The 11997-nt window shown below is 60.0% G+C and overlaps 1 protein-coding gene across 9 annotated transcripts in view; it reads left to right on the top strand.

Annotated features, from left to right (window-relative positions):
- FARP2 (FERM, ARH/RhoGEF and pleckstrin domain protein 2) overlaps positions 1-11997 on the top strand; it is a 93807-nt gene that overhangs the window by 81156 nt on the left and 654 nt on the right. For 7 of the 9 annotated variants that reach the window (XM_049101386.1, XM_049101384.1, XM_049101388.1 and 4 more), the window contains 8 exons: positions 829-959; positions 5968-6036; positions 6837-6926; positions 9621-9703; positions 10269-10387; positions 10746-10906; positions 11504-11611; positions 11688-11839. In XM_049101386.1, coding sequence (XP_048957343.1) covers positions 829-959; positions 5968-6036; positions 6837-6926; positions 9621-9703; positions 10269-10387; positions 10746-10906; positions 11504-11611; positions 11688-11839 — 913 coding nt within the window. Of the gene's footprint in view, positions 1-828; positions 960-5967; positions 6037-6836; positions 6927-9620; positions 9704-10268; positions 10907-11503; positions 11612-11687; positions 11840-11997 lie in introns of those variants that run through there. The other 2 variants (XM_049101389.1, XM_049101392.1) reach the window with 2 other exon arrangements.

Below are 11997 nucleotides of genomic sequence, written 5' to 3' on the forward strand. Positions count from 1 at the left end.
ACGGGCCTGGAATTTTTTTTTTTTTTCAAAGATTTTATTTATTCATGAGAGACACGGAGGGAGAAGCAGGCTCCCTGTGGGGAGCCCGACGCAGGCCTCGATCCATGATCTGAGCGGAAGGCAGATGCTCGACCACTGGGCCACCCAGGCGTCCCTAGAATGTTCTTTGAATTTTTTTTTAAAGATTTTATTTATTCATGAGAGATACAGAGACACAGGCAGAGGGAGAAGCAGGCTCCGTGCAGGGAGCCCGACGTGGGACTTGATCCCGGGACCCCGGGGTCATGCCTTGAGCCAAAGACAGACGTTCAACCACTGGGCCACCCGGTGTCCCACGTTCCTTGAATTAAAACTGCCTTTTATTTATTTATTTATTTTTTTATTATTTATTTAAGTCACAGACAGAGAGAGAGAGGCAGAGACACAGGCAGAGAGAGAAGCAGGCTCCATGCACCAGGAGCCCGATGTGGGATTCGATCCTGGGTCTCCAGGATCGCGCCCTGGGCCAAAGGCAGGCGCCAAACCGCTGCGCCACCCAGGGATCCCTAAAACTGCCTTTTAAAACGCCGGTTCCCAAGGCAGCTGGCTGGCTCCGTGGTGGAGCATCTGCCTTCGGCTTAGGTTACAGTCTCCGGGTCCTGGGGTCGAGCCCCGTGTTGGGCTCCCGGCTCGGTGGGGGTGACTTTCTCCCTCACCCCTGCCCAGGTTCACTCGCTCTCTCAGATAAAACCTTTGAATAAGTAAGAGGACAGTTCCTGTCACAGAGGCGTGGGTGGGGTTGCCCGTGCCCACCTGCCCGCGCCTGTGCTGAGGGGCCTCTCCCCACAGACGCCCTCCAGGCCATCACAGAGGTGACGTCCGCACTCCAGCACAGCCTCGCCCGGCTGGAGAACCTCCAGAAGCTGACGGAGCTGCAGCGGGACTTGGTCGGTGTAGACAACCTCGTCACCCCGGGCAGGGTGAGTGACTTGAAGAGAGTTTTGTGAGACGGTCGCTTCATCGCTTGGTGCTGGTGTGGACGAGGTGTGCTGTCGGTTTCTGGTGTCCGGGGTCGCGGCTCAGCACCTGTACGTGACCCTGCGCCATCTAATCCCACCACCTGTGTCACCCCACCCCACCCAACCCCGTGACCTCAGTGTGTCCTCCAGAGTTTAGCGTCTGTTTCTTGGCCTCTTTTCTTCCTTGGTTCGTTTGTTTCATTTCTCAAGTCCACACGTGAGTGAGGTCACATGGCACGTGTCTTTCTCTGACTGGCTTATGTCCCTTGGCGTCGCCCTCCGGATCCGTCGGTGGTGATGCAGGTGGCGAGGCGCCGTCTAACGGCTGAACAGTGTTCCACCGGGCACACTGCACACCTTCCTCCCCTCCTCCCGCCGGACGCCCGGCTGCTGGGGGTAACGCGGCCGTAAACGTAGGGGTGCAGGGGCCTTTTCAAATCAGTGGTTTTTTCAAGGTTGGGGGGGAAATACTGGCAGGGTGATCACCGGATCACGCAGTCCTTCTATTTTGAACTTTTTGAGGAACACCCACCCTTTCTCCAGGAGGCTGCACCAGGCTGCGTACCCCCAACACGCCCGAGGGCTCCCCTTCTCCACATCCTCGCCGGCACCTGTCGCCTCTCGTGTTGGGACTTTAGCCGTCCTGACAGGTGCGGAGCGATGGCTCATATGGTCTCGGTCTGCGTCCCTGATGCTGAGCGATGCTGAGCATCTTCTCGGGCGTCTGTTGGCCTTCTGGAGGTCTTCTTCGGAGAAACGTCTCTTCTGTCTTTTGGCCATCTTTAATCGGATTATTGGGTTTTTCGGTGTGGGGTTGCAGAAGTTCTTTGTGCACCTGGATGCCGACCCTTTATCAGACGGGTCACTTGCTACCCCCTCCCCTGCCCCCCGGCCGTTCCCTTCCCTGTGTGGAAGCCTGTGCTGATGAAGTCCCAGAAGTTTCTTTTTGCTTCTGTCTCCCTCGCCTCAAGAGAGCCATCTAGAAAGATGCTGCTAAGGCTGACGTCAGAGAGGATGCAGCCTGCGTTCTCTTCTAGGATTTTTATGGCTCGGGTCTCACATGTAGGTCTTTAATACACTTTGAATTTATTTTTCTGTTTGTGTAAGAAAGTGGCCCCGCCCCGGTCCATTCTCCTGCACGTGGCCGTCCAGGTTCCCAGCACATTTGTTGAAGAGACTCTTCATCGCATCGCACATTCTTGCTTCTGTTGTCAAAGAGTAGTTGACCATACAACTGTGGGATTATTTCTGGGTTTTCGGTTGTGCTCCGTTGCTGTCTGTGGCCATCTCCGCGGCCGGGCCACACTGATCACCGCGGCGCTGCGGTGTAGCTCGCAACCTGGGGTCGTGCTGCCTCCGGCCTTGTTCTCGTTCGTGTCATTGCTTGTAACTGAGACCTTAGTGACCTAGCACAGGATTCACGGCGCCGTTGGTGGTCTCCAGTGCATCCACAAGGCTGTGCCATCATCACCAGTAATGACGGGGGTTTTCAGTCCCCCAGAAAGAAACCCTTTCTCTCTCTCTATTTTTTTTTATTTTATTTTTTTAATTTATGATAGGCACACAGTGAGAGAGAGAGAGGCAGAGACACAGGCAGAGGGAGAAGCAGGCTCCATGCACCGGGAGCCCGACGTGGGAATCGATCCCGGGTCTCCAGGATCGCACCCTGGGCCAAAGGCAGGCGCTAAACCGCTGCACCACCCAGGGATCCCCCCTTTCTCTCTTAAACCGCTCCCCGTCCCCCTCCCCGGTCTATGGCAGCTACTAGTCCACTGCCGGCGGATTTGCCTCCTCTGGGCCTTTCCTGTAAGCGGAATCACGATGTGGCCTTTCGTGTCTGGCTTCTTTCGCTGAGCATCGCTTTCCAGATCCATGCTGTATAGGTCAGCACCTCCTTTTTGTGGCTGAATCTGTTCCATCCTATTCACTTCTCAGAACAGGATTTGCCAATACGTCCTCCCATGTTGTGGGTTTTTTCACTCTCTTGGTGGTATCGTTGACAACATAGAAGTTTTATTTTTATGAAGTCACATGTATCTATTTTCTCTTGGGTCGCTGGTGCTGTAGGTGTCACAGCTGACACGCCACTGCCTGGTCCACAGTAGGACGATTTACCTCTGTGCTGTTTTCTTCCAGGAACTTTCTATGTTCAGCTCTCGTGCTTAGATACATACACCAGACTCTGTGTATCCGGCCATCTGCTGGCGAACGTACGCTGGGGCTGCTCCCCTTTGATGTGATTGTGCGCAGTGCTGCTGTGCGCATCTGTCCACGGGTCCTTAAGTGAATGTGTGCTTTCAGGTCTCCTGGTAGATGGACTGGAACTGCTGGGTCACAGGGTAATGAAGTTTGACATTTTGAGAAACTGCCAGTTTTCCAAAGTTACTAGGTAATTGTACATTCCCACCAGGAGCGCGTTGGGATTCTGGTTCCTCCATATCTTATCCCTTTGAGCCATCGTGGCGGTGGTGGTCAGTGGTATCTCAGTGTGGCCGTGATTTGCACTTCTCAGATGGCCAACGGCATGTTTTTTGTCGTGTGTTTATCAGCCACTTGGAGCCTTCTTTGGAGAATTGCCTATTTAGATCCTTTGCCCACCTTTTAATTGTTGCCTTTTTTGCTGTTGTGAGATTCTTTCTTTCCTGGACACCACTTACCAGAACAGGATTCGTAAATAGGTCCTCCCATTTTGTGAGTCATTTTTTCACTTTTTTTTCCATTCTTTTTCTTTTAAGATTTTATTTATTCATGAGAGACACAGAGAGAGAGGCAGAGACATAGGCAGAGGGAGCAGCCTCCATGCAGGGAGCCTGATGTGGGACTCGATCCTGGATCCCAGGATCACACCCTGAGCCCAAAAGCAGATGCTCAACCACTGAGCCACCCAGGCATCTCCCTTCATTTTTGTTTTTAGTTTCTTGTTTTTTCATTTTCTCAATGGTATCATTGACAACACAAGTTTGTGGGTTTTTTTGTTTTTTTTTTTTTATGAAGTCAAATTTACCTATTTTCTCTTGGGTTGCTTGTGCTTTAGGTGTCACAGCTGACATGCCACTGCCTGGTCCATGGAATGACAATTTACGTCTGTGTTTTCTTCTAGAAACTTCGTATGTTTCAGCTCTCATGTTTAGATTTGGTCCCTTTGTAGTTCATTCTTGTGTGGAGTGAGGTAGGGCTTCCACTTCATTTTGTCCCACGTGATATCCTGTGTTCCCAGCACCATTTGTTGAACTGTCACAGACACAGATGTGCAAGGTTTTCGACTCTCAATCCTATTCCACGGATCTACACGTCTACGCTGCTTACTTTGTCACTAATGCCTTTTGCTTTGAACTCAGTACTGTCAACATTAGGAAACCATTTTAAGGGTTGCATGGGGATGTTTCCTGTTTCAACACAAACATACATGTATTAGAACATGGCTGTGTAAGTCGTGTTTCCACGTTAGCCTTGTTACAGAGTGAGGGTCATGAGCTCAAAGAAGTGAGCTCCACTGAGATGTACAGGAAGGTTCTGACCTCCCGGAGTTAGGGCTTTAGTTGGGTGCCAGGATAGCTCCATTTCATTCCCCTCCTTGACCATGGGGCTCGGAGTGGAGCTGCTGGCCGGGAGCCCCCGGAGATCGGCAGGGCTCTCGTGCAGGAGGCTTCTCCTAGCGTCCCACCCCGTGTTGTAGATGGCGGCCCCAGGGAATTGTCACAAAGGGGACAAGGAGAGTAGCCACAGAGCAGGGTTCAGTGGGCTCTCCGTGTGGCCCGGGCAGGTGGCTCCACCTCCGTGACATAGATGGTCTTGGGGCAACAAGAGGACTGGCGTCAGCGGCCTGGCCCAGTGCTTGCATGAAGTAGCTGGTATGACACTTGCTGCCTTCGTTGTTTTTAGCTGAACTCTCTAAAGTCCCATCTTTATAACCCAGGGCCCCCGGGCTCCCTGTTAAATACGTGCGTCAGGCCGAGATAGGAACCACGCTAGTTACGGGAGCAGAGGAATTTAAGAACGAGGGCTGCTAACTAGGAAGGAAGCTGATGATGAGGTACCAAAGCATAAGAACCAGGAAACAGCTGGGGCACAGTGCAGGTGCTGCCAAGGGGGGCCCACGGCATGGCAGGGGGCAGGGGGCACCCACAGGCCCGGGACATGCTCCCCTGGAGACAGGGCTGCTGACCCCGGTCCTCGGGTCTGGGGGGTGGGTGGAGCTGGCTCTGCAAGGGCAGGAACCCCCACAAATAAGATTTGCGGCCGCGGGAAGGGCCCGGGTTACCCACTCACCCTCGGCCAAAGAGCAGGGTCTGGCACCGAAGCCACAGACACCACGAGCTAGTGCGGGCCCGGCCCATCAGGGGGCGACCTCGGTGCCTCGTGCTGGAGCGCGCCCCCATCTCCGCCTTGCCCGCAGGCTTCTGTGAAGTTCTCCTTTAGATGCCTTCACTCGGTCCACTTGAGGGGGGGTGTCCTCTGGCGAGTCCTCAGGGTATGAAGCTCCTGCGCCTCCTGGAGCCCCGCCCCCACGTCATCGCAGGGCTGCGAAGCCTCTGGCTCCGGGAGGGACTGCGTGCCAGCGCCAGGGGCGCGGCCCACGCGAACTGCCGTCAGGGATTATGAGGACCCGTGCACCCTTCTCCCTGCCGTTCTCCAGCTGCTCTTGCCCAGGTTTTCTCAAAGCTGAGCTCAGAGATCCCCGTGCCCGAACCTCAGGGCTGCTTCACCAGAAGGTTCTCAGCAGGCCTACAGCGACATGGAGCGACTGTGGACGGACTCGGGAGCCAGCAGGAGGGAAGAGGCTGGCAGGGCATGGAGCGTTCTGGGCGGGGGGGGCCGTCGGAGGGTTGCATGGGGCCTGCGAGGGGTTCGTCTGAGGGGCTCAGAGAAGCAGAAATGGTGACGTGAGCCTGGCCCTCAGCCCCGCCCGCACGCCACCCGTGGACGCGGCCTTGGACTGGCACCAAAGGGCCTCGTCGCTCTGTTGCAGGAGTTCATCCGCGAGGGGTGCCTTCACAAGCTCACCAAGAAGGGCCTGCAGCAGAGGATGTTCTTTCTGGTATGTGGTGCGGGTGTGGCTCTGTTGGGGGAGCCGGTGCTGGGGTCCAGCGAGCAGCCCCACATCAGAGAGGAGCCCGAGGGGACCCCAGAAAGCAGTTGGGTGAGGCACCCCCTGCCTCGGCATCCCGGGCACGGTCTGCAGAACCGTCAGCCAGGAGACAAGAGAGCCTGAGTCCCTGCCGCTGCAGGAACGTCAGTGCTGGGCACTGGCTGTGCCGTGGAGCGCGGAGGCCCTCCCGGCATCAGTTCCCTTCCTCGTGCCTGAGCCGTCAGCCACGATGCCCCACCGCCTCGCCCTGGTGGGCGCTGGGCACTGGCCCTGGAGACCAGCCGCTCCTGGGTTACTAGCTCCCTGCCATCAAAATTTTTTTTTGCTTTTTTTTTCTTTTTTTAAGATTTTATTTATTTACTCATGAGACACACAGAGAAAGAGAGAGAGAAGCAGAGACACAGGCAGAGCTGGAGAAGCAGGCTCCCTGCAGGGGCCCCAACATGGGACTCGATCCCAGGACCCTGGGTCATGCCCTGGGCTAAAGGTGGCGCTAAACCACTGAGCCCTCCCAGGGATACCTTAAATTTTTAAAAAAGATGTATGTATTTATTTGAGAGGCAGAGGGGGAGAGCATGGAGCGGAGGGACAGAGGGAGACGGAGAGACAAACCTAAGCGCTCCGTGCTGAGCCACATGGGACTCAGTCTCACGCCCCTGAGATCATGACCTGAGCTGAAACCAACGACCGTTGGACACGGACACGTGTCACCTGTTTGTGAACTGTGTGTGATCAGGCCTCCCGTCTAGTTCTCAGACGTGCTGCTGTACACGAGCAGAGGAGTCACAGGCACCAGCCGCTTCCGGATCCGGGGCCGCCTCCCACTCCGCGGCATGCTGGTGAGTGCTTGGGCGCCGTCGCGGTCACCGTTCTTGGTGTCCACACCCCGCCTGCAGCGGGTGGCGCCCTCTCAGGCGTCAGGCCCGACCCACCCTGCGTGTAAAGACCCCAGCTGGGCGCCTGCGGGAGGGAGCGGACACAGCTCTTGAAAGTGAAACCCGAACCACTAAAGACTGCAGAGCCTTTCTGTTCCTGGGCTCGTACCTGACTCATCCCCGCAGTCATGTTCCCCTCACATCAGCCTCCCCGCCGTTGCACATGCACACACACGCACACCTTCCAACGGTAGGACGGCGCCACCACTGACGAGCCGCTGGTTACGGTCCAGAGCCAGGCTCGGGGCCTCCCCTGTGCTGTGAGCTGGCTGCGGGAGGGTCACCTTGCGTCGGCACCACCGTCACCGTAGCAGGCCCGGGCCCTCCGCGGCCCTGTCGCTCGGCGCGCCCTCTGTCCACACCACATGCTGTCAGCACGCTCACAGCCCCCATCACAGCCTCAGTCCCTCCAGCCTCACCCCTGCGGCCAGTTTGCACGGCCCCGCAGACCCCGCTGGAGGTCGTGGACCCTGCTCCACACACTGACTCACCCTGCGTGTGCCCTCGACTGTAAGCCCGCGCTCGGCCTGGGCCCACCTGCCACAGCAGCAAAGACAGGCGGCCAGGTTTTTGCCACAGGAACGTGCTGTGGGTCCAGGACGTGTCGGGACAGCCTCCTGTCCGGGTGTCAGGGGGTCGGACCCCACTCTGCTGTCACACTTGGCCAGGCCAGTCTTCCTCAATTTCCACCCCTTCCATTCTCGCCCCCTGCTACGTTCTCGGGGCCATCCCACCTTCCACTGGGCACCTGAGCCATCGGCACAAAGGGGCCTGTTTGCGTGACCGCACCTGCCACACCGGAAGCACACCCCGCTGGTTTGAAATACTTTTACAAACTGTATTTTCATTGTAGAAAACACTGAAAACATAAAATAAAAGTCATCCATGACTGTCGCCCCCAGTAACACATGCTGTGGGCACTTCGCACCGCGCCCTTCTGGCCTCCCAGATATTAGACTGGGGGCGGGACTCCTCGGGCCTCCCGTTCACTGCGCTGCTGCTGCTGCTGCTCAGGTCGGCCCCCAATCCCCGCCACCCCTTGCGACACAGAGACGCACGGTGGGCAGGCAGGGCACACACCAGCTTTCCTCAGTTTCCCTGCACCGGACACTTTGGCTCCATTTCGTTTTTCAGAGTCAGGAGCATCCCCACGGGACCTCGTCCTACACTCCTCCCTGCACCCAGCACAGCGCCCAGGGGCCGGGCACACGTGCCTCTAGGGCTCTGGGTAGGGCACACGCCCAGTGGAGCCTCTACCCACCTCCCCCCCGTGGCCCCATGAGGGGCACAGCCAGGGACGTCCGGGAGGCTGACGGGGCCGCCCCTGCGATGGCACAAGTGTGCCTGTCGCCTGGCCTCTACCGATGCCCGTTTGTAGGTGCCAGCCGCGCTCGGGGCCACGGGTACGTTCCCCGGTTAGCGATTCCTTTTTACTTCTCCCGCAGTTCAGTTTTACCTTGTGGGATTGACACGGCACCGGACAGGTGCCCCTGGGCTGGCGCCTGGGGACGGGGTGAATTCAGCATGTGCTGCTGCCCGGGGTGCCCGTCCTGAGTATGGGTCTCCCTGCCAGCGCACCGTCGCGTTGGCCCCGGTTCCACTTTCCAATTCACGAGCCGCCTCCACGAGGCCCCGTGGGGGTGGCTGGACTCCTGCCGACGCGTGGGGCCCCTTCTGGCCTCCCGTTCCATTCCCCTGCACCAGGCAGCAGCAGCAGCCGCCCGGGGCCGTGTCTCCTGTCGAGTCGCCGTGTGGCTGCTGCGGCACGTCCCTGAGCCGTCGTCCTCCGTAGAAGGCCCCTTGCTACGCTCTAGCGTTTAGTTCTTCCATATAAACTCAGGCATCACTGGGACAGATCCCCTCAAACCCGCCTGGACTCCTGCGGTCACGTTGGGGTCACGTGCTACCTTGGGGTGACGAAGGGGAATGTCTGCACGACCTGGTCTCACCGCCCACGCTCCCGCTCATCTCCGGTCTTCTGTGTCCGTGAGGCTCCGCGCAGGCCGACCCTCCGCGGGGGCGTCCGTTGGCCTCGCCCCGAACTCCGCAGGGCAGCAGCACGCCCGCCGCGCCTCCGGCCCCCCCTGGAGCTGCGGGCAGACGTCCCCAGTGTTGCGGGAAGGCGCGGCCGCACGTGGAGACGCCGCGCTCACCCAAGGCCAGGGGCAGGCGGGGCCGTGGTCCTAGGCCCCCCTCGGCTGGCTGCGGGCTTGCTTAGGCAGCGTTTTCCTGGGAGTCCCCTCAGTTCACCTCGATCCATCGCGTAGGGTGTTTTTGGCTCGGAAGTTCCAGTACAGGTTTATAAAGTGAATTGTCCAGTTCTCTTTTCAATAATGAAAATGCTCAATATTTTTTCCTGTGCTTGACTTTCAGCTAATAGTGCTGGACCCACCGGTGAGTAGTGGGGTGCCCTGAGGCCCAGGGCTCACCCCCCCGGGTGGCAGGTGCCACGGCGTGGGGGTCCCCGTGCCTCTGGTAGCCCCTCGTAGTCAGCGTAGACCTGCACAGGGCTCCCAGGGACCCGTGTCGTGCTGCCAGCGGCGGTCGCGCTGGCCCCGCCCTCGCCCTCGCCCCGACGCTCGCCTCTTCTCACCACAGGTAGAAGAAGGCGAGCGTGAACGCTCTGTTCCACACTGTTTCACCATCTGTGCGGCTCAGAAAACAATCGTGGTGGCAGCCAGGTAAGAGCCTTCCCCGTCCGCCCCGGCCCCGGGCGTGCCAGCCCCGGGCTTCAGCGGCGGGACCGCGGGAGCAGCTTCTCCTTTGGTGGGTGGCTTGTGACCGTTGAGAACGTCCCCAGGCGCAGCCAGGGTGCCGCCGCTGCCCCCCGGCACCCTGCCCCCCAGCGGGGCTGTAACTGCGCAGCAACCACTTTCCCCAGGTCACAGCAGGTGGGAAAGGGGCCTGAGCTCCAGGGTGCGCCGCGGCTCCACGGCTCTCCCGTGGGAGCTGGGGGCCTCCTGGGTGGGCGTCTGGCCCTCGCCTCCCATCCTGCCGCGTCCCAGCTGAGGGCAGAGCATGCGGACACGAGCGCCCCGGGGCAGCAGGACAGACAGGAACCAGCCCTGCATCTCAGCCCTGCCCCTTAAGTCCTCGCTCGGCGTCAGCCACCCTCACAGACGTCCCGTTCCGGCGGAGGGGCCTTGGGGGCTGGACCAGGCACTCCGACCGGGCGCGGGCACAGCAAGGAGCCCCTGGGGGCCCGGGCCCCGCGGAGCCGCCTCTGAGCCTCGGCCCTCCCCCCAGCACCCGCCTGGAAAAGGAGAAGTGGATGCGTGACCTGAACGACGCCATCGACATGGCCAAGCGCGGGAGTGACCTCTCCCTGGTGCTGCCGGGCAGCGTGCTGTGCGCGCCCCCCTACAGTGAGTTCTGGCCAAGGCACCCCCGAGGGCACCCCGACTGCACCTAAGCAAGCTTCTCTACCAATCCTGTTTTTGGGGGGGAGCGAGTGGGGAGGGGCAGGGGGCGAATTCAGGAATCCCCGACTCCTCAGGGAGCACAGCCTGAGACCAGGGCCTGAGCCACCGGGCACCCCCACAAACCCGTGTCCTGGGTCCCAGGCTGCCTCCGGCCGCGTGGTCCCCAACACAAGGAACGTCCTGGGCCCTGGGGGGCGGGAGGGCCTGCGCCCTCCTCTGCAGCCGCAGCGGGGGGTTTGCTATCCGCTGACCTGGTGCCCAGGGCGCCGCCACCTCTGAGCAGAGGCCTCACTCCTCCCAGGGTCCTCGGAGGAGGCCTCTCTGGAGCAAGAGGCAGAAGAGGCTGGCGGCCCCCACGGCTCTCTGGAGGGGCAGGGCCAGCGCCGGGCCAACACCACGGTCCACGTGTGCTGGTACCGCAACACCAGCGTCTCCAGAGCCGACCACAGCGCGGCTGTCGAGGTACGGCCGCCATGCACGCCCTCCTGAGGGTCTCTGGGCGGGCGGGGGGTGGGGGACACCAGTCAGGCAAGTCCCCTCGAGCAGCGCAGCCCAGGGGCCGCCAGGAGCCCTGAAGCATGTGCAGAGGTGCCGGGACCCTGGGAGTCCACTCCTCTATCACCTGAAGGAGCCACTTTGGGCTCCGGGCCTTTGGCCCTCGGGCTGCTGCCACTGCGTGGTGTCTGCGCGCCGGCGATGGCCCGGAATGAAGCCACAGAGCCAGGGGAGGAGGCCGTCAGAGCCGCGGGCTCACCAGGCCACTCGTGGGCATCAGCACGGACACGGGCCCATGAGCCTGGTCCCAGGGAGGGTCCCAAGGAGAGCGGGCCCCACACCGCTGACCCTGTCTGCATGGGAGGGGGGTGGTCGACAGAGCTGCGTTCGCTCGGCCCCACGCGGTCTGCCATAGTCGTGGCCGATTGTGTATAAATCCAGAAAACAAACGTAGCTCCTCGTACTTAGAGCCTGGCCTTCAGTGCCAGCGTCTGGCGGCCGCTGCGCATCCTGGGAGCAGAGCGGCTGTGGCACCTGAGTCAGCGGCTTTTTCTTTCCCTGTAGAATCAGCTTTCGGGCTATCTGCTGAGAAAATTCAAGAACAGTAGCGGCTGGCAGAAGCTCTGGGTGGTCTTTACCAACTTCTGTTTGTTCTTCTACAAGACTCATCAGGTAGGGGTGCTCCGCGGGCTCCCCGGGCCGGGCTGGGGGCGGGGGAGCAGCTGCACAGCCCCATGCCACCTCGCAGGACGACCACCCCCTGGCCAGCCTCCCGCTGCTGGGCTACAGCGTCAGCGTCCCTGAGGAGGCCGACGGCGTCCACAAGGAGCACGTCTTCAAGCTCCAGTTCAAGTCCCACGTCTACTTCTTCCGGGCTGAGAGCAAGTACACGTTTGAGAGGTAAGCCTGGGCCGGCGGCGGGGTCTGCTGCCGAGGGCGCGGGAGGACGGCGCTGCTTCCAGGGTTCTCCCCATGTTTGGGGGTGTCCTTGGGAAGAAACTGGCAGCTGGCCACTGGCCGCCCAGCGCGTCCCCGACTCCACGTGAGCGCCTCGGGAG

Source organism: Canis lupus, chromosome 25 (genome assembly GCF_003254725.2).
Source record: "Canis lupus dingo isolate Sandy chromosome 25, ASM325472v2, whole genome shotgun sequence".
Taxonomy (NCBI): Eukaryota; Metazoa; Chordata; class Mammalia; order Carnivora; family Canidae; genus Canis; species Canis lupus.